This window comes from Sus scrofa, chromosome 12 (assembly GCF_000003025.6).
Source record: "Sus scrofa isolate TJ Tabasco breed Duroc chromosome 12, Sscrofa11.1, whole genome shotgun sequence".
In the NCBI taxonomy this organism is placed as follows: Eukaryota; Metazoa; Chordata; class Mammalia; order Artiodactyla; family Suidae; genus Sus; species Sus scrofa.
Genome location: NC_010454.4, coordinates 3,759,422 through 3,785,866, shown reverse-complemented (window position 1 = coordinate 3,785,866; position 26,445 = coordinate 3,759,422). Strand labels below are relative to the sequence as shown.

The following is a 26,445-nucleotide window of genomic DNA, read 5'->3' as shown; positions in this document are numbered from 1 at the left end:
GGGCGGGGCTCCTTGGGGCGGGGTCTAAGCGGAGCCCCGCCCACCTCTTATAAAATGGCGGGCCGCGTGCCCACCCCGTTGGCCTCTGGGATGGATGTCGCGGGTGAAGGTTGCAAGCGTGAGGCTCCCTGGAAGAAGATGTCTAAGGAGGTAGGCGGATCACAGGGAGAGGCTGGGGCAGAGGAGTGTAGCTCAGAAATTAGACGGGAGTTGGGAGGAAAGTTTAGAACCACTCCTGTGGGCGCCATTGAGAACCTGCTGCGTGCCAGCTCCCTAAAGCCTTAGCGCTGCGATTTATTTTACTTCTCACGGCAGACAGGCTTTTGTTGGCTTAGCCTGATTTTTTTTTTTTTTCTTTCTATGGACTCCCCTCAAGCATATGGAAGTTCCCAGGCTGGGGGTCAAATCGCAGCTGCAGCTGCTGGCCAAGGCTACAGCCACAGCCAGGAGGGATCCCAGCCGCGTCTGCAACTACACTGCAGCTGACAGCAATACCAGATCCTTAGCCCACTGAGCAAGGCCAGGGATCAAACCCGAGTCCTCAGGGACAGTAGTTGGGTTTGTTACCGCTGGGCCGCAATGGGAACTCCTCACCTCATTTTAAGGTAGAGAAAATTAGCATGACCCTGGCTTATGTGAATATCCCATACACAAAGAGAAGGTTGGAGCTGGAAGTTCCCTGAGGTTGTGCAATGTGTATGCAGCGTGGGCCAGACGCCAAAGGTGGCAGGAAGGCTAGTATTTACTGAAGGCCACTTCATTTACCTGCCTCGTGAGGCTGGTATTTACTGCGTATGCAAAGCACTTGTGGTGATTAGCATTCATTTATAATTTCCTAACTAGTTTTGCTACATTTTAGGCAGTGATCCCTTTTCTGATCATGGACACACTTAAGGATCTAATGACAGTTATGGATACCGCCCCCAAGAAATCCCATCCTTTGTCTCTCTCTGTCTCTGTCTCTCTCTCACACACACCCCTACAATATCGAAGCCCTCTCAGAAACCCATTGCATTGCCTTTACCATAAATAATAGCAATAAAGATAATGGCGATGGAGCCCACAGAGTGTGCGGGCTCTGGCTGTGACCATCCTACAAGGACGGCTGTTCGGTTCCAAAGACCCTTTTGGCCAAGAACCCTGTTCGGTGGGAAGAGGAAATAACCCTCATTTGCATGCCGTGTAGCCGTCAGCCCCGCAGGCTGTGTAACCTCCCAAGGCTGAAAGCTACAAGCCTTGTAAAGGAAGTAGACGAGTAGTATTTTGCCCCTTAGGCCCAGGAGGGAACTGGCTGCAAGTTGCCCGCGGTCAAAGAGCCTCTAAGTGATGGCGCTTGGATGGGCCACCTGACTCTAGGGCCCAAGACTGTTCGCAGAAGCCACCCTGTCCTCAGATTGCCCGGGCCGGCCTTCCCCCACTTGCTGCTGTTTTGCCTCTGAGCCCTTTCTCCAAAACCTGGTTCCTTATTACTTTCCGCCTGGAGCCTGAGGTCCAAGACCCTCCAGCCCCAGCTTCCCAGCCTCACCTCGTGTTGGAGCAGCCTGGCTGGTCAGCATTTCCAAACAGACCCTTCCCCTTCCCTTCCCCTTCCCTCTTCACCTCCGTGCCTCCGGTCGTGCTGTGTCCACCTGCAGTCAGAATCATACCCTCTCAGGGAAGATCAGTTCACGTCACTTTCTCTGCAGTAGCCACCTCAGCTCCCTGCTTCCCCTGCTCTTAGCTGCTGTAGAAGCGGTGCCCATGGGTCCCACCTTGCGGGACCTCCTCACCTCCGCTTTAAGGCTGTCCTGCTGGTTAAAGGCCTGGCCCCTGCTCTAGACCATGGATCTGACAGCATCTGCACTGTTGTATCTGAAACACCGGATTCATTCGTAGGGGGACGCGGGTTGCCCGGCTGGAGACTGGGGCAGGGGTTGCAGGGGGCTGAGGGCATCTGGGAGAACCTGAGAGATCTGGGAAGAGGCGTCTCCTTGCAGAGAGGAGCATGGGGGGGGGCACGTCTATGTGGAGGCCAAAGGTCTTCTGGAACCTTGTGCCTGTGTCCCGTAGGAGCTGGAGCATCAGTACTCCCCCAGCAGGTGGGTCGTCCGCCGGGGACCAGAGGAGGCCTTGAAGACCTACTTACAGATGGGAAACCACGGTACGGCTCCAGGGCTGCTGGGGCGGGGGACTTGAGCAGGTGGCAGTGGTTCAGGAGCCCCAGGCTGGGAGGAGGAGCTGTGCAGCCCCAGCCTCTCGGGGCAGTTCCCAAAGTCCAGGCACGTCACATCTGCGTCACATCTGCCTGGGGCCGGGCACCCAGGAGCCCTTGCTGAAAGACCGCCCGAGGCAGGGCAGGCACAGCCATCCTGCTCCACCGCCCTCCTGCTTGGCCAGTCACCCAGCTGTGCCCAGGCCCTTCAGGCCGAGTGGCACTGGGGCGTGGAGCAAAAAAAGAAGGTCTCACTCGCAGCTGCATGTGGGATGTTCTCGTGATTTACAAAAAGCAAAGAAGCCTTTTTTTTTTTCTTCTTTAAAGAAATCAGGGCTTGGGAGTCTGTATGCTAGTGGTGTCTCAAGGTTAATTCCCATCCCCGCCTTGGCGCTGCAGAGGGTTGGGCCACTGCCTTTTGTGCTGGGTGGGCAGGTGGGCTCCGTGGGGGCTGTGTGGTTGAGCAAGCGTCCAGCCTCTCCGGGAAGTTGGAAAGTTCGACGCTGTTTCAGACTGCGTGCAGCTCCTGGGCTTGGTTCTCACACTGAGATAACCCAGCTGAAGCAATAGGCTTGTGGGGTTATTCCAGAATATCTCAGCACCCTCCCCTTCCCGCCAGGGGGTAGACCTGTGTCCTGGGCTCTCGAGCGTCCCCCACTGTGCCCCACTCTGTTTGCTCAGTATGTTTGAGCGTGTGCGCTGAAATCTGCATGAGCTGGTAGAAAACCCGCTTATCTGTTGTGATTGTTTGAGGGAGAAAAGAGCAGAGCCCGTAGAGAAAGGGAGTCATTCGGAAGGAGCCAGGGCTAAGAAGAGACGCAGGGACTGTCGCCCTCAGAGGCTGTGTGTAGCCCTCACTCCTGGGAGCCTTACAGACGGTTTGACAGTCACATCCTACCTCCCTTCCTGTTTTCGATGCTCCGCCTGGCCCAGGGGCCACCGGACTCATTTCACTGGGATGAGTGTGGTGGGGGAGGGTTGCATCTTTTGGAAATGTTGATATTTTGTTTGTCATGGACTTTTTAGCATTAATTTTGATTTTTAAAAACATTGCATTTAGGGAGTTCCCTTGTGGCACAGTGTGTTAAGGACCTGGCCTTGTCATTACAGGGGCTTAGGCCACTGCTGTGGTGCGGGTTCAGCCCCTGGCCCGGGAACTTCAACAGGCTGCGGGTGTGGCCAACAAAAAGAAAAATTGCATTTAAACATGACTTATCTTTGTTTTGGTCAGCTCAGGCTGCCATGACAAAATGCCAGACTGGGTGGCATAAGTAGTAGGAGTCTGTTTCTCATGGTTCTGGAGGTGGAGACGTCCAAGGTTAAGGTGCAGGTGCCAGCGGATTTGGTTTCCTGGTGAGGGTCCTCTTCCTGGCTTGCAGATAGACCCCTTTTCCCCACATCCTCACTTGGCAGAGAGAGAGAGAGAGGAGGGCAGGGAGAGAGGTCTCTTTTTCCTCCTCCTCCTAAGACCGCTAATCCCGTCACAAGGGCTCCACTCTCAGGAAATCTACTAAACCCAATTACCTCCCAAAGACACACCTCCGCATATCACACTAGGGTGTGAACTTGGGAGAGGCACAAGCGTTCAGCCCATAAAATCCCAATTACTGATTCCCCCCCTCCCCCGACACCAAGTTTTTTTTCTGTTGTTTTTTATTTTTCCAGTTGATTTATTTTTTAATTGTTATTTCCCTGATACAATTTTTTTTTCTACTGTACAGCATGGTGACCCAGTGACACATGCATGTACACATTCTTTTTTCTCACATGATCAGGCTCCATCATAAGTGACTCCCAGGGCTACACAGCAGGATCTCATTGCTAATCCATTCCAAAGGCAAGAGTTTGCATCTGTTAACCCCAAACTCCTAATCCACCCCTCTCTCTCCCCCTCCCCCTTGGCAACCACAAGTCTATTCTCCAAGTCCAGGATTTTGTTGTTTCTTTAAGGGCCACTCCTGCGGCACATGGAGCTTCCCAGGCTAGGGGTCCAATCGGAGCTATAGCTGCGGGCCTACACCACAGCCACAGCAATGCCAGATCTGAGCCATGTCTGCGACCTACACCACAGGTCATGGCAACACCGCATCCTTAACCCACTCAGCGAGGCCAGGGATCAAACCCACGTCTTCATGAATCCTAGTCAGGTTCATTACTGCTGAGCCACAATGGGAACTCCCCACTGCAGCCATGCCTCTCTCACCTCACCCTCGCCCGGCCCTCTTGATGAGGTTAAAGGTCAAATAACTTCCTCAAGCTCACACAGCTAGTGACAGTTACCACTTGCCCGCGCTGAGCTTCCAGTGAGAGGGGAGCAGGCTGACAAGGCGTGTTGAGCAGTGCCCGCCAGCTGCCTCTCCTGGTGGAGTTCCCCAGACCTCCTGGGCCCTTGCAGCTCCCTTCCTTGGAGTCAGACTCACGGGAGATGGGGATGAATGTTAAGGGGAAAAATGAAAAGTGAAATGGCTAGCCAACCCAGAAAACCTCTCCACAAAGGCCAAGAGAAAGAAAACATGATTTTCAGTTGCGTAAGGACGGAACCACACTGCAGCGGTGTGCCAGGCCAGCTGCTGAGGGTCTTGCAAAACCAGACAGAGCCCCCTCCCTCCCTCTTAGGCAGCCAGGCCTGTACCCCTACTGCATAGCTGTTCTCAGGATCAGCAGACCTATGGGCAAGCAAGAGGACCAGAGGGCAGCCTCTGCCAGCCTAACCATCCAAAATCCACCTGGGCATTAGAGCGGCCATCTGTGTTTGCAAATCGCTTTATCCAGAGGAAAGTGAAAAATTCCTATATCCTTATGATAAGAGGTGATTTTGCAACTTGGAGCCAGATGCCCCGCAGAAGGAAGGGTCCTGCCTTCCCACAAATCTGGTTATCTCCCTAGATAATTACATTTCAAAGAGATAACTCCCAGGTCCTGGAGGGAAAAACCTTCCTAGGTTGTAAAACTGGCTAAAGTTTCATTTAGCTTTTTTTTTTTTTCCTGAATGACCGCATCCAAGGCATATGGAAGTTCTCGGCCAGGGGCCAAATCCGAGGTGCAGCTTCGAACTACACCCCAGGAGTTCCCGTCGTGGCACAGTGGTTAACGAATCCGACTGGGAACCATGAGGTTTCGGGTTCGATCCCTGGCCTTGCTCAGTGGGTCAAGGTTCTGGCGTTGCCGTGAGCTGTGGTGTAGGTCACAGACGCGGCTCGGATCCTGCGTTGCTGTGGCTCTGGCGTAGGCTGGCAGCTACAGCTCCGATTCGACCCCTAGCCCGGCAACCTCCATATGCCACAGGAGCGGCCCAAGAAATGGCAAAAAGACAAAAAAAAAAAAAAAAGAACTACACCCCAGCTGCCTGCTTCGATAGAGCTTTTAACCCACTGCACTGGGCTGGGGATGAAAACCACACCTCTGCATCCGCCCGATCTGCTGCAGGTCCTTAACCATCTGCCACAGCAGGAACTCCTAGATGCATTTAGTTTTAAAAAATATTTACACACATTCCCAAAGAGGTAGAGAAAGGATTTTTGGTACAGTTTCCTAAAAAATAAATGCTGTAAGAAAAGCGAGGGAGGTAAAGTCTCTTTTCCTTTTTTGCAGCAGGGAGAATGAAATTGTTTTTTCTTTTGACCTATGTTCATTCTAAGAGCACCGACCTGTACCTTGCAGTGGGGACTGCCCTGTTCCAATGAGTAGACAATAGCCACCGAGGTCCGGCCTCTCTCAGGCTGGGCCCCTGGGGACGGCTGAGTGAGCATGGGCAGAGAACAGAGGGAGGTTCGAAGAACTATTTCCTCTACCAGTAGCTATTAAATTTGTTTTACTAAGACTCTCAGTAAAAATACGTTATACAAGAAACTAGATGAGGTGTAGATAGATAGAGGGATGGGTGGATAGATGGATGGATGGATGGATGGATGGATGGGTGGGTGGATGGGTGGATGGGTGGATGGATGGATGTTTGTAACCCGGCTTGGGCCTCCCATCCTTCCAGTGCCTCAAGCCACGCCTCGCCCCAGGAGGACCAATCACCAGCGAGGTGGGTGGGGCCTCGTGATTGACAGCCTCTCCTGTCAACCTTTGATTGACTGTCTTTCCCAGGGGCCCTCTTTCGTTCAAAGGCTGAGATTCTGCTTTTTCTCTGTGTGGGAAAAACTAATGGAAGAAAGCAAAGGTACACAAAATACAGGCCCTAATTTTGTGGTAAAGTATACCTAACATAAAATACTATTTTAGGAGTTCCCGTCATGGCTCAGTGGTTAACGAATCTGACTAGGAACCATGAGGTTGCAGGTTCCATCCCTGGCCTTGCTCAGTGGGTTAAGGATCCGGCGTTACCGCGAGCTGTGGTGTAGGTTGCAGATGCGGCTTGGATCCCGCGTTGCTGTGGCTGTGGTGTAGGCCGGCGGCTGCAGCTCCAATTAGACCCCTAGCCTGGGAACCTTCATATGCCTCGAGTGCGGCCCTAGAAAAGGCAAAAAAAAAAAAAAAGACAAATAAAATGTACTTTTTTTTTTTTTTTTTTTTGGTCTTTTTAGGGCCCCACCTGCAGCATATGGAAGTTCCCAGGCTAGGGGGTGACTCAGAGCTGCAGCTGCCAGCCACAGCCATGCAGGATCAGCGCCAAATCTGGGCGCTGCGCCACAGCTCACGGCAACGCTGGATCCTTAACCCACTGAGTAAGGGCAGGGATTGAACCCGCATCCTCATGGATACTAGCTGGTTCCTTACCAATGAGCCCCAGCGGGAACTCCCTATGTTAGCCACGTTGATGTGTACAATTCAGCAGCGTGGAGTGCATTTACAGAGTTGTACCGCCACCCCCATCGAGTTCCAAAATGTTTTCATCACCCCAGCAGGGAAGCCTCTCCCTTTAAGCCGTCACTCGCTGTTCCTTCGCCCACCCTGCTGTCCCCCAGCCCCTGGCAACACAAAGCCCCTGCTTTGTGTCTCCATGGATTTCCCTGTTCTGGACGTTTCCTAGAAACGGAATCCGACCATATGTGGTATCTTGTGTCTGGCTGCTTTCCCTTGGCGTAATGCGTGTCAGCGCTTCGTTGGTTTCGATGGACGGGTACTTTTCCGCGGTGTGGACGGCCCGTGTTCTGGGTATCCATTCATCGCTGATGGACGTGTGGGCCGTTTCCTCCGGTTGGTGTTTGTGAATAGCGCTGCTGGGGACATTCATGTACAAGTTTTTGTTTGAAAGGCTTAATTTCTTATTAAGTTCAGTAAACCTAGCCATTCGGCCACACTGCGAACATGCGAAACGTTTCCTTCCACTTTCTACGAGGTTCGTCACGGACCAGGGGCAAACTGCGTGGGCGGCACCCAGTGTCCACGGACCCCATTGTAATAGCCACAGGCAGCGCCCTCTGAGGGAGGCTAATTTTAAGCAGCAGTTGTTTTCTGGTTATAAAAGGAACCTTTGCTCATTGAGAAGGATTTTAGAAAAGAAAAGCATCTGTGACTCGGGCACCCATTGTGAGGCTGCGATGTGGTTGCTGCCAGTTTCTTTTTTTCTCCTAGGAGAAAGCGTCTGTGGGTATAATGTGCACCCTATTTTTACTAGCATAAACAGCACTAAACATTCTTTCTAGGGAGTTCCCTGCTGGCTCAGTGGGTAAAGGATCCAGCATTGTCACTGTTTCGGTTCGGGTTGCTGCTGGGGCACTGGTTGGATCCTTGGCCCAGGAACTTCTGCATGCTGCTGGCATAGCCAAAAAAAATTCTTTCTAGCAGAGATAGAATCTACTATTCATAAGTAGACAAGCAACAAGGATATCCTGTACTGCACAGGGAAGCATAGCCATTGTTTTGTAATAACGTTAAGTGGGGTATAATCTATAAAAATATTGAACCGCTCTGTTACACACCTGAAACTAACATGTCCACCACACTTCAGTTTAAAAAACGCTTGGTGTTCCCATCACGGCTCAGTAGTAATGAATCTGCCCAGTATCCATGAGGATGCTCCGTGGGTTAAGGGTCCGGCGTTGCCGCGAGCTGTGGCGTAGGTCACAGACGTGGCTCAGACCTGGCCTGGCTGTGGCTGTGGCGGAGGCTGGCAGCTGCAGCTCTGATTAGACCCCTAGCCTGGGAACTTCCCTGGGCTGCAGGCGTGGCCCTTAAAAAAGGAGAGAGAGAAAAAATTCTTTGTAACCCAAGAGAATTGTAAAGACGTGGCCATGCAGATACATGCACACGTGTTCACACAGCCTCGCTCACAGTCGCCGAAAGGTGGAAACACCCCATCTGCCCATCTGCAGATGAATGGATGAACAAAATGCCACGTGTCCACCCGGTGGAGCGGTGTTCAGCCCTAAAGAGGAAGGAGGTACCGGTACCGCCTAGAGCGCTGATGGACCCTGAAGACATAATGCTCAGTGAGCGGAGCCAGGCATAGAGGGTCACGAAAGTGTGACTTCATACCCATGAAATGGCCAGAACAGGGACATCCATAGAGACGGAAAGCAGGGCCTGCGGCGAGGCGGGTTTGGAGAGCCCCTGCTCAGGAGGTAGGGGCTTCCATTCCAGGGTGATGAAAACGTTTGGAAACCAGAGTGAGGTGGTGGTTGCACTTTGTGAATGAGCTAAAGGCCTCTGGGTTGTGTGCTTTAAAATGATTAACTTCATGGTCTGTGACTTTCATTCAATCAATTTTTGCTTTGGCCACGCCCATAGCACAATTCCCAGGCCAGGGATCAAACCCATGCCACAGCAGTGGCTCCTTAACCACTCGGCCACCAGGGAACTCCCCAATAAATTATTTATTTTTGGTCTTTTTAGGGCTGCACCCATGGCATATGGAGGTTCCCAGGCCAGAGGTCCGACCGGAGCTATAGCCGCCGGCCTACACCACAGCAACGCAGGATTGCTAACCCACTGAGCAAGGCCAGGGCTCGAACCTGCATCCTCACGGATGCTAGTTGGGTTCTTTAACCGCTGGGCCACAACAGAAACTCCACAAACATTATTTGTAACCTTTCCCATCGCTCCCACTTCTCTCTGTCCATCTGCAAACCCGAAGGCGTGGGGCGCTGTGCTGGCGCTGGAGGAAGGGGGAGCCTTCGTCTCCTCTCCTGACCCCTCCCCGTCCACTGCCTCAGCCTCTGCCCTTCTGCTGGTTTCCTTTCCCTCCTTCGAAGCCCTGCTTTTCTCTGACGTTGGTTCTCATGGCTTTAGCTAAGAACTTAGCATAGCTGAGCTCCAGAACCCCCGCCCCCCAACTTCAACTTCCCCGGCTTGTCCGCTGGGCCTGGCAGGCGCTCCCTCCCTCTTTGTGTTCGGGTCCCTCCTACCACCCCCCTGGCAACCACCGATCTTGCTCCTGTCTCCATAGTTTTGCCTTTTCCAGAATGTCCTGTAGTTGGAACCATGCAGTATGTACGCTTTGCAGATTCGGCCTCATTTTTCTAGCACGTTACCCCCTGACTTATATTTATAACTGCTTGTCCCTCTCAGAGGGGGTAAGTCACACAGGATTGGATTTTTTATTATTTTGTCACTGTGATAGGCCCAAATGAGCAGAAGGTGGTTGCTTGTAGAAACATTTGTTTGCTGAATGCATTCAAAGACTGAGAAGGAATAGTTCTGAACCCTGCTGGGGGCCGCGGGCCCCACCTTCCTTTTAAAGTGCTGCCACCTTGGAGTTCCCATCGTGGCTCAGTGGTTAACGAATCCGACTAGGAACCACAAGGTTGCGGGTTCGATCCCTGGCTTTGCTCAGTGGGTTAAGGATCCGGTGTTGCCATGATCTGTGGTGTAGGCCGGCGGCTACAGCTCCAATTAGACCCCTAGCCTGGGAACCTCCGTATGCCAAGGGAGCAGCTCTAGAAGAGGCAAAAAGACAAAAAAAAAAAAAAAGAAAAGAAAAGTGCTGCCACCGTGTGTGATAAACCCCCAGTCCTCAGCCTTCCGGGACTGCCGGATGGGTCCCGCAGGCCCACGTCTGTTAGTCTCTAGGGGCACGCCCCCCGCCCAACGCAGTGCCCAGTTGGCTCCAGAGACCTGGTGTTTCTCTGTAACAGTCCTGATTCTTCGGGAGAGCCTGTTGTAGCTCAGCAGTGACGAACGCGACTAGGATCCATGAGGACGTGGGTTCGATCCCTGGCCTCGCTCAGCAGGTTGAGGATCCATGTTGCCATGAGCTGTGGTGTAGGCCGTAAACATAACTCAGATCTGGCATCGGTGTGGCTATGGTGTAGGCCGGCAGCGGTAGCTCCGACTGGACCGGTAGCCTGGGAACTCCTTATGCTGCGGGTGTGGCCCTAAAAAAAAGAAAAAAGAAAAAGAAGTTTGTGGCGTTCCCTGGTGGCCTAGTGGTTTGGCATTGTCACTGCTGTGGCACGGGTTTGATCCCTGGCCCAGGAACTTCTGCATGCCATAGGCACAGCCAAAAAAAAGTGTGTCATAAGATTTATTCTGTTGTGTCACTTTGAAGCCTTCCTGTGTCCCTGCCCTTAGGTGCAGCACCTGAAGAGCTGAAGGAAGAGTAGGTCCCCTCATTCTCTGACCCTGTACGCTGCTGCCTGCCACCCGCCATCAGGTCAGCTCCTGGAGGAAGCAGTGTCTCTGCCTCAGGGCTAGTTGGGTTTTTAGTACCGGAAGGAGACTTTTCTTTGGCTGAGCCCATGGCGTGCCAGAATTCCTGGGCCAGGAGTTCCTGCCGTGGCGCCACAGGATTGGCATCGTCTCTGGAGAGCTGGGACACGGGTTCCATCCCTGGCTCAGCACAGTGAGCTAAGGATCCAGCATTGCCGTAGCTGTGGCCTAGGTCAAAACTGCGGCTTGGGATCTGATCCCTGGCCCGGGAGCTCCATTTGCTGTAGGACGGCCAAGAAAAAGGGAAAAAAAACATCCTAGGCCAGGGATTAAACCTGCAGTGACCCAAGCTATAGCAGTGACAGCACTGGATCCTTAACCTGCTGAGCCACCAGGGAACTCCAGAGGGAACCTTTTTTTATGCATGATAACCAGTATCAACAGCTGCTTGGTTTTAATTGTTCTTCAACTTAGAACTTAAATGCCATCCTCTTTTCCTTAGCTTTGGCCCAACTTAAGTCTAGTTGGGTCTCCTATTCGTCAAAACCCCTGGTGTTAATGAAATCGCTCCCCTTGGATGAGCCTGTGCTGATGAGCTTGTTAGGAACAAACAGCTTCACAAGGTGCAGGTGGGGGGTTGGCACCCCCCCCCCCCACGGAGGGCCGGGGGTCATGGCTGCAAGTGAAAAGGACACTGATCTGGAAATTCTACCGCTGGTGTAGCTGAAAAGCAGTCTCTCTGCACAGGCACAAATTAAGTCTCAGAGACGGAGCTTTGAGGAAGAGAAAGAACAGCTTTATTGCTTTGCCAGTTGAGGGAGGCCCCAGCAGGCTAACGCCTCAAAACTGTGTCCTCTCTGAGAGGGGATAGCAAGGGGGTTTATAGGTTTACCTCAGAAGACAGGGTTATTGAATCCAACTAGTATCCATGTGGACGCGGGTTCGATCCCTGGCCTCGCTCAGTGGGTTAAGGATCCGGTGATGCTGTGAGCTGTGGTGTAGGTCACAGATGCGGCTTGGATCTGACATTGCTGTGGCTGTGGTGTAGACCGGCAGCTGCAGCTCCATTTTTGACCCCTAGCCTAGGAACTTCCATGTGCCGCGGGTGTGGCCCTAAAAAGAAAAAGCAACAGGAGTTCCCGTCGTGGCGCAGTGGTTAATGAATCCGACTAGGAACCATGAGGTTGCGGGTTCAGTCCCTGCCCTTGCTCAGTGGGTTAACGATCCAGCGTTGCCGTGAGCTGTGGTGTAGGTTGCAGACGCAGCTTGGATCCCGCGTTGCTGTGGCTCCGATTCAACCCCTAGCCTGGGAACCTCCATATGCCGCAGGAGCGGCCCAAAAAATAGCAAAAAAAGACAAAAAAAAAAAAAAAGGAATAAAAAGAAGTCAGAGTTATTGACGAAGTGTCTCTGTTATTCTCCCTCCATAGATGATTTCAGGGTCGGCAGGAGCGCCGTCGGTGGGTCCGGGGATGGTTTCCGGTTGTCTTCGGGGTTCTGGCTCCTTGACCTTCTCTGGAGTGAAGACGGCTCGCAGGGAAGGGGTGTCAGGGGGTCAGTTGCAAAAGAAATGGCAGCTGCAGTGGGACTGTGACTGGACCGGCACCGTGAGGCAGAGGAAGCGACGACGCGAGGAAGAGGTGGCTTGGGAGGAGCCGGACACGGGGGGCGATGGACGGCTCCCGGGGGGTGGCCATCAGGAGCAAGTGAGCCCAGGCGGGGTCTGACAGCCGGGACTGTTTTAGCTGGGTTTTGGCTGTAACAACATTTTCTAATCATTAACTCTTAGGTCAGCCTTTTGAGACCGAGGGGAGGCCTGGGAGGCCAAAGGAAAAGCCTTTTGACGTCAAAACACCAGGACTGAGGGGCTGGTCCGCGGTTTCACTGGGAGCACTGCCCGGAGATCTTTGCCCGCAGGGGAGGAGGGTGTGGACAGGGCCCTTCACAGCAGGGCCGTCTGTGATGGCCAAGCCCAAATGCCCCTCGTGGGAGGATGGCTCATCATTTATTGACGCGTTCCGTGACCATTTATTCATGCCCAACGCGTGCTGACCCCACCCTGATGCTCCCAGGATAGGGCAGTGAGCGAAGCAGACAGACGTGGGCCTGTGTGTGGTCGTGGTTCTCGGCGGGGCGGGAGAGCCGGGCAGTGAGCCTGAGGACGAGGTGGACGTCGCAGGCTGCGAGAGGGCCAGGTGCCGTGGAAGACACAGAGCAGGTGGCGGGGGCGGCGGAGGGCGGGCGAGCAGGTGCTCAGAGCCAGCCTCCTGGAGAAGGCCAGCAGGGGAGCTCCAGGGCCTTGGGGGCAGGGTGCGGGGCAGGGGGCTGCTGTGGACCGAATTTTGTTTCTGCCCCAGATTTACATGGTGAAGCCCTAACCCCTTGAGTGGCCCTGTTTGGACACGGGGCCTCTAGGGAAGTCTTAAGGTTGAATGAGGTCATAAGAATGGTCCTGATCCAGTAGGATTTTTAGAAGAGACACCAGGGAGTTCCCTGGTGGCCCAGTGGGCTAAGGACTTAGGATGGTCACTGCTGGGACGTGGGTCGCTGCCGTGGCACAGGTTCGATCCCTGACCCGGGAACTTCCACATGCCATGAGCACAGTGCTCCATACACACCCCCACCAAAAAATAAAAATAAAAGAGGCGCCGGGGGCTTGTCTCCATGGACAGGGGGAGAGTGCCTCTCAGGGAGGGTTCTTACTAGACACCAGCCCTGCTGGCATCTTTTTTTCTTTTTTTTTTTTTTTTTTTACTTTTTAGGGCGGCACCCACGGCATATGGAGGTTCCCAGGCTAGGGGTGGAGTTAAAGCTGCAGCTGCTGGCCTACACCACAGCCCCAGCAACGTGGGATCCGAGCCATGTCTGTGACCTACACCACAGCTCATGGCAGTGCCCGATCCTTAACCCACTGGGCGAGGCCAGGGATTGAACCCGCAACCTCATGGTTCCTTGTCGCTAAGCCACGAAGGGAACTCCCCCGCTGCCATCTTGATCCTGCCCCCTAGTGTCGGGAACTGGGAGAAATAAACGTCGAAGCGGTGTTTCCATTAGGGCAGCCCCAGCTGTGAAGACAGGTTGTCCCTGCTCACACCTGTGGCTGTGCGGGGGGGTCCTGGAGGGACTGTCCCTGCGTCCAGGGGAGAAAGAAAGGATCCCAGGTGGTCTCGGTGGGGGTGGGGCCGAGACTCAGGACACGGGATAAGCTGGGGGGGAGCCAAGAGTTTTTCCTGATGATCCAATGTGGTTCTGCCTAAAAACTGGCACGCCTGGCTAACTAAATTAAGGTGCAGCCAGAGGATGGGCTAGCAAGTAACTGTTTACAAAAAAAAGAAAGGAACGAGGAAGCTGTCTACCTACTGACTGGGAAAGCTCTCCAAGAAATACTGAGAGAAACAGGCAGGGCAGAAATGCATTTCCTCCTCTGCCATTTGCATTACAGGGAAAGCGCCTCTATTTCCCATCAGAGAGAAGCGTCGCCTGGGCAGGAGAACGAGGCCGATGGCCCGGACATTTCACAGAAAGGCCTTTTGTGGGGGTTTTGGTTTTGGTTTTGGTTTTCTTGGTCTTTTTATGAGCCACTCTTGCGACATATGGACGTTCTCAGGCTCGGGGTCGAATTGGCGCCACCGCTGCTGGCCTGTGGCACAGCCACAAAAATGCCAGATCCGAGCCGCGTCAGCAACCTGCTCGCTCCCTCCTTAATTAATGGCATTTTGCTTGGTTTAGTTCATGCTCAGTGTGGGCATCACTTTCTTTTTTCTTTCTTTCTTTCTTTTTTTTTTTTTTTTTTTTTTTTTTGGCTTTTTAGGGCTGCTCGCACAGCATTTGGAGGTTCCCAGGCTAGGGGTCGAATCGGAGCTGTAGCTGCCAGCCTACACCAGAGCCACAGCAATGCAGGATCCAAGCTGCGTCTGCAACCTACACCACAGCTCACAGAAACGCTGGATTCTTAACCCACTGAGCGAGGCCAGGGATCGAACCTGCAACCGCATGGTTCCTAGTCGGATTCATTAACCACTGAGCCGCGACGGAAACTCCTGTTTTCTTTTCTAAAAGCTTTACTGTCTTCTTGTTCACACTGAAATCTGTGGTCTGTCTGGAATTGATCAGGTATGGTGTGAGGTGGGGGATCAAGAAACTATAATTTTTTTTCCATCCAGATATTCAGTTGACCCAGCACTGCTAATTGAAGTATTTATTTATTACACAATTTTCTTTTTTTTCTTACACAACTCTCTTTGAAGTGGTTATGATGTACCAGGTCCTGGGTGTACAGAGGTGAGCAAAGCAAAGCTCTTGTTTTCCCAGAGCTTATGTCTGGTGACAGACAGACAGGAAACATGAAGAAAGCATACAGAGGATTGACGAGTGCCAGGGTAGGTTAAAGAGAGGAGCTCCCTTGTGGCCCAGTGGGTTAGGCTCTGGCATTGCCATGGCATTGTCTCAGGTTTGATCCTTGGCCCAGGAACTTCCACATGCCATGGGCATGGCCAAGAAAATTAAAAATAGGAGTTCCCGTTGTGGCGCAGTGGAAATGAATCCAACTAGTAACCATGAGGTTGAGGGTTCGATCCCTGGCCTTGCTCAGTGGTTTAAGGATCCAGTGTTGCTGTAAGCTGTGGCATAGGTCACATATGTGGCTCGGATCCTGCGTTGCTGTGGCGGGGGCTTAGGCTGCAGCTCCAATTCGACCCCTGGCCTGGGAACCTCCATATGCTGCAGGTGTGCCCCCACCCCAAAAAAAAGGTAGGATTCCTGTAACACTACCCCTGAAATTGGAGTTCCTGTCGTGGCTCAGTGATTAATGAATCCGACTAGGAACCATGAAGTTTCAGGTTTGATCCCTGGCCTTGCTCTGTGGGTTAAAGATCCGGTGTTGCCAGGAGCTGTGGCGTAGGTCGAAGACATGGCTCAGATCTGGCGTTGCTGGGGCTGAGGTGTAGGCCGGCAGCTGTAGCTCCATATGCTGCAGGTGTGATCCTAAAAAAAAAAAAAAGAAAAAAAAAGTCGGATTCCTGTAACACTACCCCTGAAATTATCAGATGTCTCCCAGGATTAGGTTGCTAACCCCCCAAAATAAGTGGGGACACTTGGGTGGCATTTTTTCTTGCAGCACGAACACACAGAGCCTCCCCCCCTCCTTTGCCTTGGGCACTTATCACCCTTCCGGCACCTTCCTCCTTTGTCCCTATCCGAGTCCTAGCCCGTCTCACCGCACTCTGACCTCAGCCGTCGCGGCATCCCGTATACATTCACATTGTCGTCTTATCCGTATTTCACGTGAGCTTCTATCTTGGTTCCCTAGGAGATACTTTCCCACATCCTTGGGCAGGTGTATTCTTGCCAGAGGGTAATGCACGTGATACACGTGTAAGAGTCGGGCCCAGGGAGCTCCTGCTGGGGCACAGGCTCCTGCTGTTCTTGCCGTGGGTTAAGGATCCCGCATTGCTTCAGTGGTGGCCTGGGTTGCAGCTCTGGCTGGGATTTGATCCCTGACCTGGGAACTTCCATGTGCCCCACGTGCAGCTGAAAATCTGAAAAAGAAAAGAAAAAACACTGGTGCCTATTGTTCTGCAAGCTCACCAGGGACAGCTACAGGTGTACTGGCCCCCACTGGTGGCTTTGTAACCTCGCACCCCTGGGTTCTCCAGCCCCATGTCCTTGAGGGCCTGGGAGGCGCCAACCGCCAGAGCTAACTGGTCGACCCAAAGGGGTTTCAGCCAAAGGCCTTCTGCCTGAAATAGAGATTGCTGCTGCCTGAGGTCGTGCTGGCAGTGACGTGTCTGTTTCTGGAGACAGCCACCCAGAGGGCCCGGGCCTCCAGGAGGAGCCTGCTCGATGTCCCCTACGGAGACGGTGAAGGAGAGAAGCTGGACATCTACTTTCCCAAGGAGGCGTCTGAAGGTGAGCGGGGGCTGCTGGTCCCCTGGGGTCCCCGCTGGGTGCCCGGCCTCGGCCCACACGCCCCCTGTTTTGTCCTGCAGCGTTGCCTTTCCTCGTGTTTTTTCACGGAGGTTACTGGCAGAGTGGAAGGTGAGTGGGGCGGGGAGGGGGCCATCTCCGCCTGGCCTGTTCCTTGCCCGCGGCCACCGCATCGGTCACCACGACTGGGGGCCGGAGCCTGAACCAGCGTGCGGGCAGGGCCGCACACCCTCCCAAGGCCCTGGGCGAGGACCCGTTCTCGCCTCTTCCGGCCTCTGGGGGCTCCAGGTCTCTGTCGGCTGGCGGCTGCCTCCCTTCAACCTCAGCTTTCGGCTTCACATGGTCTTTGTGTGTCTGGGTCTCAAGCCTCCCTCTTCCTCCTCTGACGCCGTCATCCTCGGGTTTCGGGCCCATCCTGCAGCCGGGATGACCCCACATCAAGGTTCTCAGTCACATCTGCCTAGACTCTTTCCCAAATAAGGTCACAGGCATGGGGGCCGAGGCTTAGGACTCGGACGTGTCTTTGGTGGGAGGACACTCTTGGACCCACTATACCCGGGGAAAAGCGTGTTCCGTCTTCCCCTAATCAAATGGACACCCGCCGCGGCTAGCCGTCCCAGCGGGCTCAGAACTGAGCGGTTTCCCAGGACCTGGGCTTTCCGTGGTAAGAATGAGAGAGTCCCAGGCCAGCTGGGACAGCGGGTCACCCTGAGGTAAGCAGAGGGGCGTTTGGGATCTCCAGGGGACACTTGTCCCGAGGATCTTACCAAGGCGTGGCCTGTTACGGACCTTCGAGCGTATTCATCGTAGCGCTGCCTACATTTATCGCATCCTTCTGCTTTGCCACATGAAGCTCTCTGCGTGTCTCATCTTCAGTTCTCAGAAAGAGCACCCTAGGAGGACGAGCACCCTAGGAGGAAGAGCACCCTAGGAGAACGAGCACCCTAGGAGAACGAGCACCCTAGGAGAAAGAGCACCCTAGGAGGAGGAGCACCCTAGGAGAACGAGCACCCTAGGAGAACGAGCACCCTAGGAGGAAGAGCACCCTAGGAGGACGAGCACCCTAGGAGAACGAGCACCCTAGGAGGAAGAGCACCCTAGGAGAAAGCACCCTAGGAGAACGAGCACCCTAGGAGGAGGAGCACCCTAGGAGGAGGAGCACCCTAGGAGGAAGAGCACCCTAGGAGAAAGAACGCACTTGTCCCTATTTTGCAGAGGAGGAAACCAGGCTCAGAGGTTAAATGTAGTTTCTAGGGCTGCATAGCCATCATGTGACACGGTGAGGACAGAACTCCCTTCTCTCCTCACCGCACGGGGTCAGAGAGGGCTGGTGCTCTCGGTGGATGGGCCACAGAAGCAGCCTGGTGGCCAAGGGGCCTCTACCTGGCATGCCTCTGTCTCCTTCTGCAGTAAAGACACGTCAGCCTTCATGGTGAGCCCACTGACAGAAGAAGGAGTGGCCGTGGTGATAGTGGCTTATGACCTTGCCCCCAAAGGTGACGCAGGTGGTCTTGGGTGCGAGGGCCGGTGAGCTTTGGAGGGGAGAGAGCCCCCAGCTGAGCCTGACCCAGTGCCTTGTCTCTGCACAGGTGCCCTGGACCGGATGGTGGACCAGGTGACCCAGAGCATCACGTTTGTCCAGACGCGGTATCCAGGCAACCAGTGGGTATCACTGCACATCTTCCTCTTGTCAGACTGGGTGGGAGGACCGTAGATTCAGCTCCTTGGATGAGCCCGGCCACCCCTGCTGGCTCTGGAGCAGAAAGCACACTGGGACTCCTTGATGCTGACCTTGTGGCTTTGGTTACACTGAATGCAAACCCACCTCTCTGCTCTGACTCACCCGAGGGGGATTTACCTGTGTGGACATTCAGCTGGGGCCCACCTCGCCGCCATGATGCTCCTGGCCGACTGGACCAAGCGTGGAGTCACGCCCAACCTCAAAGGTTTCCCTGGGGACTGAGCCTGGCTGGCAAGCCTTCACTCTCCCTTGACGGGTCGGAGGGTTGGGACCAGCTGCTTGGGTGGCTCAACACGGGGCTTTGAGCCTGGGAACACCACCTGCTTTGCTTCTTCTCTGGCCTCCAGCCTTTCTTGCCCCCCTGGCCCTGGAGGCAGGGCTGGCCCCATCTCGCCCCACCTGGTGCCTGCCTGAGGCCTGGTCTGGGCAGGGTGTTGGCCCCACCTGCAGCCTGGCCCTGTGACTTGTTCTTTACGTCTGCAGGCTTCTTCCTGGTAAGTGGCATCTATGACCTGGAGCCCCTGATGCACACCTCGGAGAATGCCCGTCTCCTCACCACCCTGTGAGTCACCACCCGCTCATCCCTGCACCAGCCTGCCACCTGCGAGGAGGGCCAGGGGGCAGCCACGGCTTGCCTCTGTCCTGACCCACCCTCCCCCTGCACCAGGGAGGACGCTCAGAGGAACAGCCCGCAGTGGCGCCTGGAGACAGCCCCGATGCCACCCAAGGACCCAGCCTGCCACATCCTGGTGATCGTGGGCCAACATGACAGCCCTGAATTCCACCGACAGTCCAGGGAGTTTTATCAGGTACCCCCAGGACCCCGCTTTTGGCTGGAGCTTGAGAGTCAGGCAGCCTTATTACCGTCCTCTTTATTTCACCCAAATGGACTCCACGTGTCAGTCATTTGTCCCCTAAGTGCTCAGTGAGCAGCAGGTGTGTGCCGGGCAGGTGCGCAAGCCGCTCGGACGTCCCCTGCAGTTCCTCCTCCTCTGTCCACCCCAGACGCTGCGGCAAGGAGGGTGGCGAGCCTCGCTGGACGAGCTCCACGACGTGGATCACTTTGAAATCCTTTGGAACCTCACCCGGAAGGACTTCGCGCTCACGCAGGTGGGGCGCGTCCCTGCGCCGTGGACTGCAGGGGTCCTGCCATCACCCCCACCATCAGGAGACGGGGGCAGGCAAGGGGCACGGGGAGCCACCTCACTGGCTCTTGGGTATCCGGGAGGTTGGGGGGCCTGATGACAGGCCTCAGGTGGCACGCTTGCTCCCTGTCCCTCACCTCCCTCTGAAACAGCCCACGTGATCCGCAGGGCTTGTCCTGGGCACGCGGGTGGGATGTGCTCGGGGCTGTGCTGGGGGCGGGGACAGGCAGGCAGGAGAAAGGCTCAGCCTTCGTGTGCACGTCAGCATGGAAGCAGGTCTGCGGGGAAAGCGTGGATGGATGCGGCCACATGGTGTCTGCTGCAGGTTTAATGTGGAGAATCCTGTAAAGTCGAAGGAGGAAAAGGAACGCTCCCACCCTGTGGGTGAGAATGTACATCGTGGCAGCCACTGTGGAGAACAGTATGGATGCTCATTAAAACGCTAAAGATAGGAGTTCCCGTTGTGGCGCAGTGGCTAACGAATCCGACTAGGAACCATGAGGTTGCGGGTTCGGTCCGTGCCCTTGCTCAGTGGGTTTACGATCCGGCGTTGCGGTGAGCTGTGGTGTAGGTTGCAGACGCGGCTCGGATCCTGCGTTGCTGTGGCTCTGGCGTAGGCTGGCAGCTACAGCTCCGATTCAACCCCTAGCCTGGGAACCTCCATATGCCGTGGGAGCGGCCCAAGAAATAGCAACAACAACAACAAAAGATCAAAAAGACAAAAGACAAAAAAAAAAAAAAAAAAAAAAAAAAAAACGCTAAAGATAGCGTTATGTAGGATCCAGCACTCCCACTCCTGGGCACATAGTCGATAAAGATGAAAACTCTAATTAAAAATATACTTGCACCCCAGTGCTCATAGCAGCACTCTTGTTTGTTTGTTTTCGTCTCTTGTCTTTTTAGGGCCGCACTTGCAGCATATGGAGGTTCCCAGGCTAGGGGTCGAATCAGAGCTGCAGCCGCCAGCCTACACCACAGCAACGCCAGATCCGAGCCACGTCTGCAACCTACACCACAGCTCACGGCAACGCCGGATCCTTAACCCACTGAGCGAGGCCAGGGACCGAACCCGCAACCTCACAGTTCCTAGTCAGATTCGTTTCTGCTGGGCCACGACGGGAACTCCGCAGCGCTCGTTACAGTAGCCAAGACATGGAAACAACCCAAGTGTCCCTCAACAGACGAATGGATACATATTACATGCAAATGGGATATTCCTTGGCCGTAAAGAAAGAATGGAATAGGAGTTCCCATTGTGGCTCAGCGGGCTATTAGCTTGACTAGTATCCATGAGAATTCTGATTCGATCCCTGGCCTCACTGAGAGGGTTAAGAATCCAGCATTGCCACAAGCTGCTGCATGGGTTGTAGATGTGGCTCGATCTGGCTGTGGTATAAGCTCGCAGCTGCAGCTCCGGTTCAACCCCTAGCATGGGAACTTCCATATGCTGCAGGTGCAGCCGTAAAAATGAAATAAAAAAATTTAAAAAGAATGAAATGATGCCATTTGCAGCCGCGGAGACGGACCCAGACATGATCACACTAAGTGAAGCACGTCAGATAAAGACAGACCTAGAAAACAAATTTATGGTTACCAAAGGGGAAAGGGAGAAGACGGATACATTAGAAGTTTGGGATTAACAGATACACACTCCAGTTAAACAAGCACCTGTTACACATCACAGGCAACTACATTCAATAATAACCTGTGATGGAAAAAACTGACAACACATATATATATATATATATTATATATATGTAACTGAAACACTTTTCTGTATACCTGAAACATTGTAAATCAGCTTTACTTCAATTCTAAAAATTGTTTTAGGGAGTTCCCGTCGTGGCGCAGTGGTTAACGAATCCGACTAGGAACCATGAGGTTGCGGGTTCGGTCCCTGCCCTTGCTCAGTGGGTTAAGGATCCGGCGTTGCCGTGAGCTGTGGTGTAGGTTGCAGACGCGGCTCGGATCCCGAGTTGCTGTGGCTCTGGTGTAGGCCAGAGGCTACAGCTCCGATTCGACCCCTTGCCTGGGAACCTCCATATGCCGCGGGAGCGGCCCAAGAAATGGCAAAAAAAAAAAAAAAGACAAAAAAAAAAAAAAAAAAGTTATTTTAAAAAGTCAAAGGATAGATTAAGAAAAATATTTGCCATGAACCTGGAAAATATATACTTTTTCTCTTTTCTGCCTGGGAAAGTGGGCACCTGATTAGCTTTACTTAAAAAAATATTTATTATTTTCGCTTTTTAGGGCCACACCTGTGGCCTATGGAGGTTCCCAGGCCAGGGGTCTAATCAGTGCTACAGCTGCCGTCTACACCACAGCCACAGTAACTCAAGAGACGAGCTGCCTCTGTGACCTACACCACAGGTCATGGCAACACCAGATCCTTAACCCACTGAACGAGGCCAGGAATCAAACCTGCCTCCTCCTGGATTCTAGTCAGGCTCATTAACTGCTGAGCCACGAAGGGAACTCCAAATATTTACTTTTTTCTTCGAGGTCGGGTATTTTTGTTTTGTTTTGTTTTGTTTTTTAATGGCTGCACCCATGGTTTATGGACCTTCCCGGGGCCAAGAACTGAAGCCAAGCCACAGCTGCGACCTGTGCCACAACGGCATCATCAGACCCTTTAAGCCACTGTGCTGGGCCGGGAATGGAACCTGTGTTTCTGCAATCAGATTCTTCACCCACTGCACCACAGTGGGAACTCCTAATGAGTACTTTCAAAGCAATAAGAAGAGCTTTTTTTTTTTTTTTTTTTTTGTCTTTTTGCTATTTCTTGGGCCGCTCCTGCAGCATATGGAGGTTCCCAGGCTAGGGGTTGAATTGGAGTTGCAGCCACCGGCCTATGCCAGAGCCACAGCAACGCGGGGTCTGAGCCGCGTCTGCAACCTACACCACAGCTCACGGCAACGCCGGATCCTTAACCCACTGAGCAAGGGCAGGGACTGAACCCGCAACCTCATGGTTCATAGTCGGATTCGTTAACCACTGCGCCACGATGGGAACTCCCGAAGAGCTGTTTTTTTAAGTGGAGTGTAGTTGATACACAGTATCATGTTTGTTTCAGGTGTTCAAAGTGGTGATTCCATTTTGTTTTCTTTCTATAGCCGCACTTGCAGCATTTGGAAATGCCTGGGCCGGGGTTGATTTGGAGCTGCAGCTGTGGCCAACAGCACCACCGCAGCAACACTGGATCCGAACTGCCTCTGTGACCTGTGCTGCCGCTTATAGAAATGCCAGATCCTTAATACACTGAGCCAGGCTTCCAACCCACATCCTCACAGAGACAATGTCATGTCTTTAACCCACTGAGCGAGGCCGGGGATCAAACCCACATTCTTGTGGATACTAGTCAGATTCGTTTCTGCTGAGCCACAATGGGAATTCCCAATATTAATTCAGTTAACAGCGTGAAGCTTGTGAAAACGAGTTAGGATATGTCAAGTTGATTCAGATGTAGGAGCAAAAATTCAAAAGTAACTGACCTGGTATCTTCTTCTTCTTCTTCTTTTTTTTTTTTTTTTTGTCTTTTCAGGGCTGCACCTGCGGCGAATGGAGGTTCCCAAGCTAGGGGTCCAATCAGAGCTGTAGCCGTCGGCCGACGCCACAGCCACAGCAACTCAGGATTCAAGGTCGTCTGCGACCTACACCACAGCTCATGGCAAGGCCGGATCCTTAACCCACTGAGCAAGGCCAGGGATCGAACCCACAACCCCATGATTTCTAGTCGGATTCGTTAACCACTGCGCCACGACGGGAACGCCTATTATTTTTTTTAACTGGAGTAAAAAACAAGGATCCATAAGTGATATCTCTTTTAAAAAACCTAATGTAATGTAATAAATATTTTAGATCTGGGGGGCCGTATGGTCTCTGACAAAACTACCCAATTCTGCTTGTATTTTTCCTTCTTGCTGCAGATTATTTTGAAAACAATCTTCCAGGAGTCCTGGTGACACCTGAACCCGCGCTGACATGCCCCCCGACTTAGGAAGCATCTCTAAAGAGCCCGACTGCCCCCGCTTCCCGCCGGCCTCAGCTCTCGCTGCCCCCCAGCAGCACGCCATCCACGTGTTCCTCTCACTGCTCTGCACCCGGGCGTGCGGCTCCACGTCTGCCTCTGCCTGGATCCAGCGGGCGCCAGGGTCGGTCTGGCCAAGGTCCACGTGATGGGTCGTGCCCATCACGCCTCTCAGCCGAGCCCCCTGCCCGCTGAGGCCGAGACTGAGGGACAGCTCCCAGCCTATATGAAGACCAAGAGCTCCCCAAACATCTTTTGCTTCATTCCTTTGTCTGCTCTGTCCTGGGCTCCACCCGATGTCTGGATCCGTCCCAGAAAGTCCTGGGATGTTCTCCTTGGGGCTAACGCCTTGACTGGCAGGACAGTGACACGGACAGGTAGGACACACTTCCTTTGCTCCCCCTGCAGGTGTGTGTGCAGTTCCCACCTACCACCCACCTCTGTCTCCCCCTCTGAATAGCTAGCTCTTAAGAATGATCCATTAGGACTTCCCGTCACGCATGGCTCAGTGGTTAACGAACCTCACTAGTATCCATGAGGATGCGGGTTCGATCCCTGGCCTCGCTCAGTGGGTTAAGGATCCGGCGTTTCCGTGGGCTGTGGTGTAAGTTGCAGACGTGGCTCGGATCCGGTGTTGCGGTGGCCATGGTGCAGGTGGCGGTGGCTGCAGCTCCGATTAGACCCCTAGCCTGGGAATTTCCGTATGGGTGCAGCCCTAAAAACACAAAATAAAAAGACAAAAGACAGGAAAAAAAGAAAGAAAGAAAGAAAGAAAGAGGTCTATGTTTACACCTGGAAACATCTCCAAGACATACTATTACCTGATAAAAGACACGATGCTCAGTGGTAGAACGTGCTAGGTACCATTTCGGTGACATTACTGAATACTCATAAAATGCAGTGTTTCTGTCTGTGTACACAGGGCGTGCAGAGAAAATTTTGGGGATGTTCCATACCTAATGCCTCTTCTTTCTGGGGAGGAAAGTGAAGTTGGGAACATGAGGGGGGTGTTTTCGCTTATCTGTATTCTTTGCATCTTTCAGGATAAGAGTATAGTCAGGCAAAAATAAACTGTTGGGACCTAATTACAATTAAAAGCTCTTGCACAGAAAAGGAAACCATTGACAAAATGAAAAGAGAACCTACTGAATGAGAGAAAATATTTGCAAATGAGACGACTGATAAGATGTTTATATCTAAAATATTGAAACAGCTCATACAAATCGACATCAAACAACCCCCCTGGGAGTTCCTTGGTGGTGCAGTGTCAGTGCTTGGGGTTTTCACTGCTGCAGCCAGGCTTCAGTTCCTGGTCTGGGAACTGAGATCCCATGTCAAGCCACTGTATGCTGTAGCCAGACAAAAAATTACCCAATTAAAAAATGGGCCAAAGAACCCCAATAGACATATTTCCAAAAAGGTGTACAGATAGCCGACAGGTACATGAAAAAATGTGACTTGACATCGCTGCTCATCGGGGAAATGCAAATCAAAACCACAGCGAGATGCCACCTCACACCTGTCAGAATGGCCATCATCAAAAAAACCCAAAAATAGCAAATGCTGATGAGGATGTGGAAAAAACGCAGCCTTCGTGCACTGTTGGTGGAAGTGTGAATTGGTGCAGCCACTGGGGAAAACCTTATGGAGGTTTCTCAAAAAACTAAAAATAGAACTACCTATGACTCAGCAATTCCCCTCCTGGGTATGACTCTGAAAAAAGTGCAAACACTAATTCAAAAAGATAACATGCGCCCCAGTGTTCTTAGCAGCATCATTCACAGGAGCCGAGATATGGAAGCATCCTAAGTGTCCGTCAACACTAGTAAGTGGCCTGGGGATTGAACCTGTGTCGTGGTGCAGCAGAGCCGCCACCAATCCTGTTCCGCCACAGTGGGAACTCCAAGAACTCCAGAAATCTCTAGTCATTGTCTTTCATGAGCCATCTCAGAGTGGAACAAGCCTTTCTAAGTGTGGCAAAAACAGAAGAGACACCAACCAGGTACAGAAAACAGAAGTCAGAAAGAAAATGAGTGATAGATAAATATGACTGCATAAAAATGTAACCTTCTTCGGGGGTTTTGGGGGGGGGGGATTGACATGCCAAAAAAAAAAAAAAAAAAAAAACTGGGTTGGGGGACATGACCCATGAAGTGAAGTCACTTTGTATAAAAACTCTTACCAAGCAATAGGAAAAATATTAACCTAACCAAGAATGGGGCAAAACCCAAAGGGGTAATTCACAGGAAAGAAATTTAAGCGACCAGTAAACGCGAGATGAGAGGGGTCAGCCTTTTATCTTAATAACAAGACACAACCTAAACCAAACACTGGGATATTTTGCTTTCTCAGATGGGCAGAGAGCAGAACCTTTGATGCTTACACTGCATTGTGGGGAAATGAACTCTCAGGGTGCCAGAGAAAATGGCCTTGACCTCACACGAACCAGGGCGACCTTTGACCCCAGGACCATAGCAAGTAATAAACCAGCCCAGCCCACCCTCCCCCGGATCTCCTTGTTCTCCTTGGTGTGTTTTCCCTCCCCACTCTGTTTTTCACAAAATTGCTCACTATTTTCCTATAAATTCAGCTGAGAAATAAATCCAACTACCAGCTGTCTTTTCTTTTTTTTCCCTGCTTTCTGGGGTCACACTCGAGCCATATGGAAGTTCCCGGCCTAGGGAGGTCCAATCCATGCTGTCGCCACCGGCCTACGCCACAGCAACACCAGATCCAAGCCGCGCCTGCAACCTACAACCACAGCTCATGGCACCGCCAGATCCTTTAACCCACTGAGTGCAGCCAGGGATCGAAGCCTTATCCTCATGGATACTAGTCAGATTTGTTACTGCTGAGCCATGGAGGGAACTCCCTCAAAGAT

General features: G+C 52.8%; 1 protein-coding gene across 7 annotated transcripts; it reads left to right on the top strand.

The window, feature by feature from the left end:
• AFMID (arylformamidase) lies at nucleotides 38-26,179 on the top strand. 7 transcript variants are annotated; one of them, XR_002336955.1, is made up of 13 exons: nucleotides 43-150; nucleotides 2,050-2,140; nucleotides 16,529-16,633; nucleotides 16,714-16,762; nucleotides 18,062-18,147; nucleotides 18,241-18,313; nucleotides 18,500-18,597; nucleotides 18,876-18,954; nucleotides 19,060-19,201; nucleotides 19,398-19,502; nucleotides 23,464-23,941; nucleotides 25,349-25,566; nucleotides 25,917-26,179. XR_002336955.1 is itself a non-coding variant. In XM_021066529.1 (11 exons), exons 1-11 carry the CDS (start codon nucleotides 55-57, stop codon nucleotides 23,497-23,499), a joined length of 960 nt encoding a protein of 319 aa, XP_020922188.1. In that variant the 5' UTR covers nucleotides 43-54; the 3' UTR covers nucleotides 23,500-26,177. The 7 variants fall into 7 exon arrangements, 2 of the variants coding, with proteins under 2 accessions (XP_020922188.1, XP_020922189.1); XR_002336954.1 differs by having other exon boundaries at nucleotides 24,608-25,566; XR_002336951.1 differs by having other exon boundaries at nucleotides 38-150; nucleotides 24,608-26,177.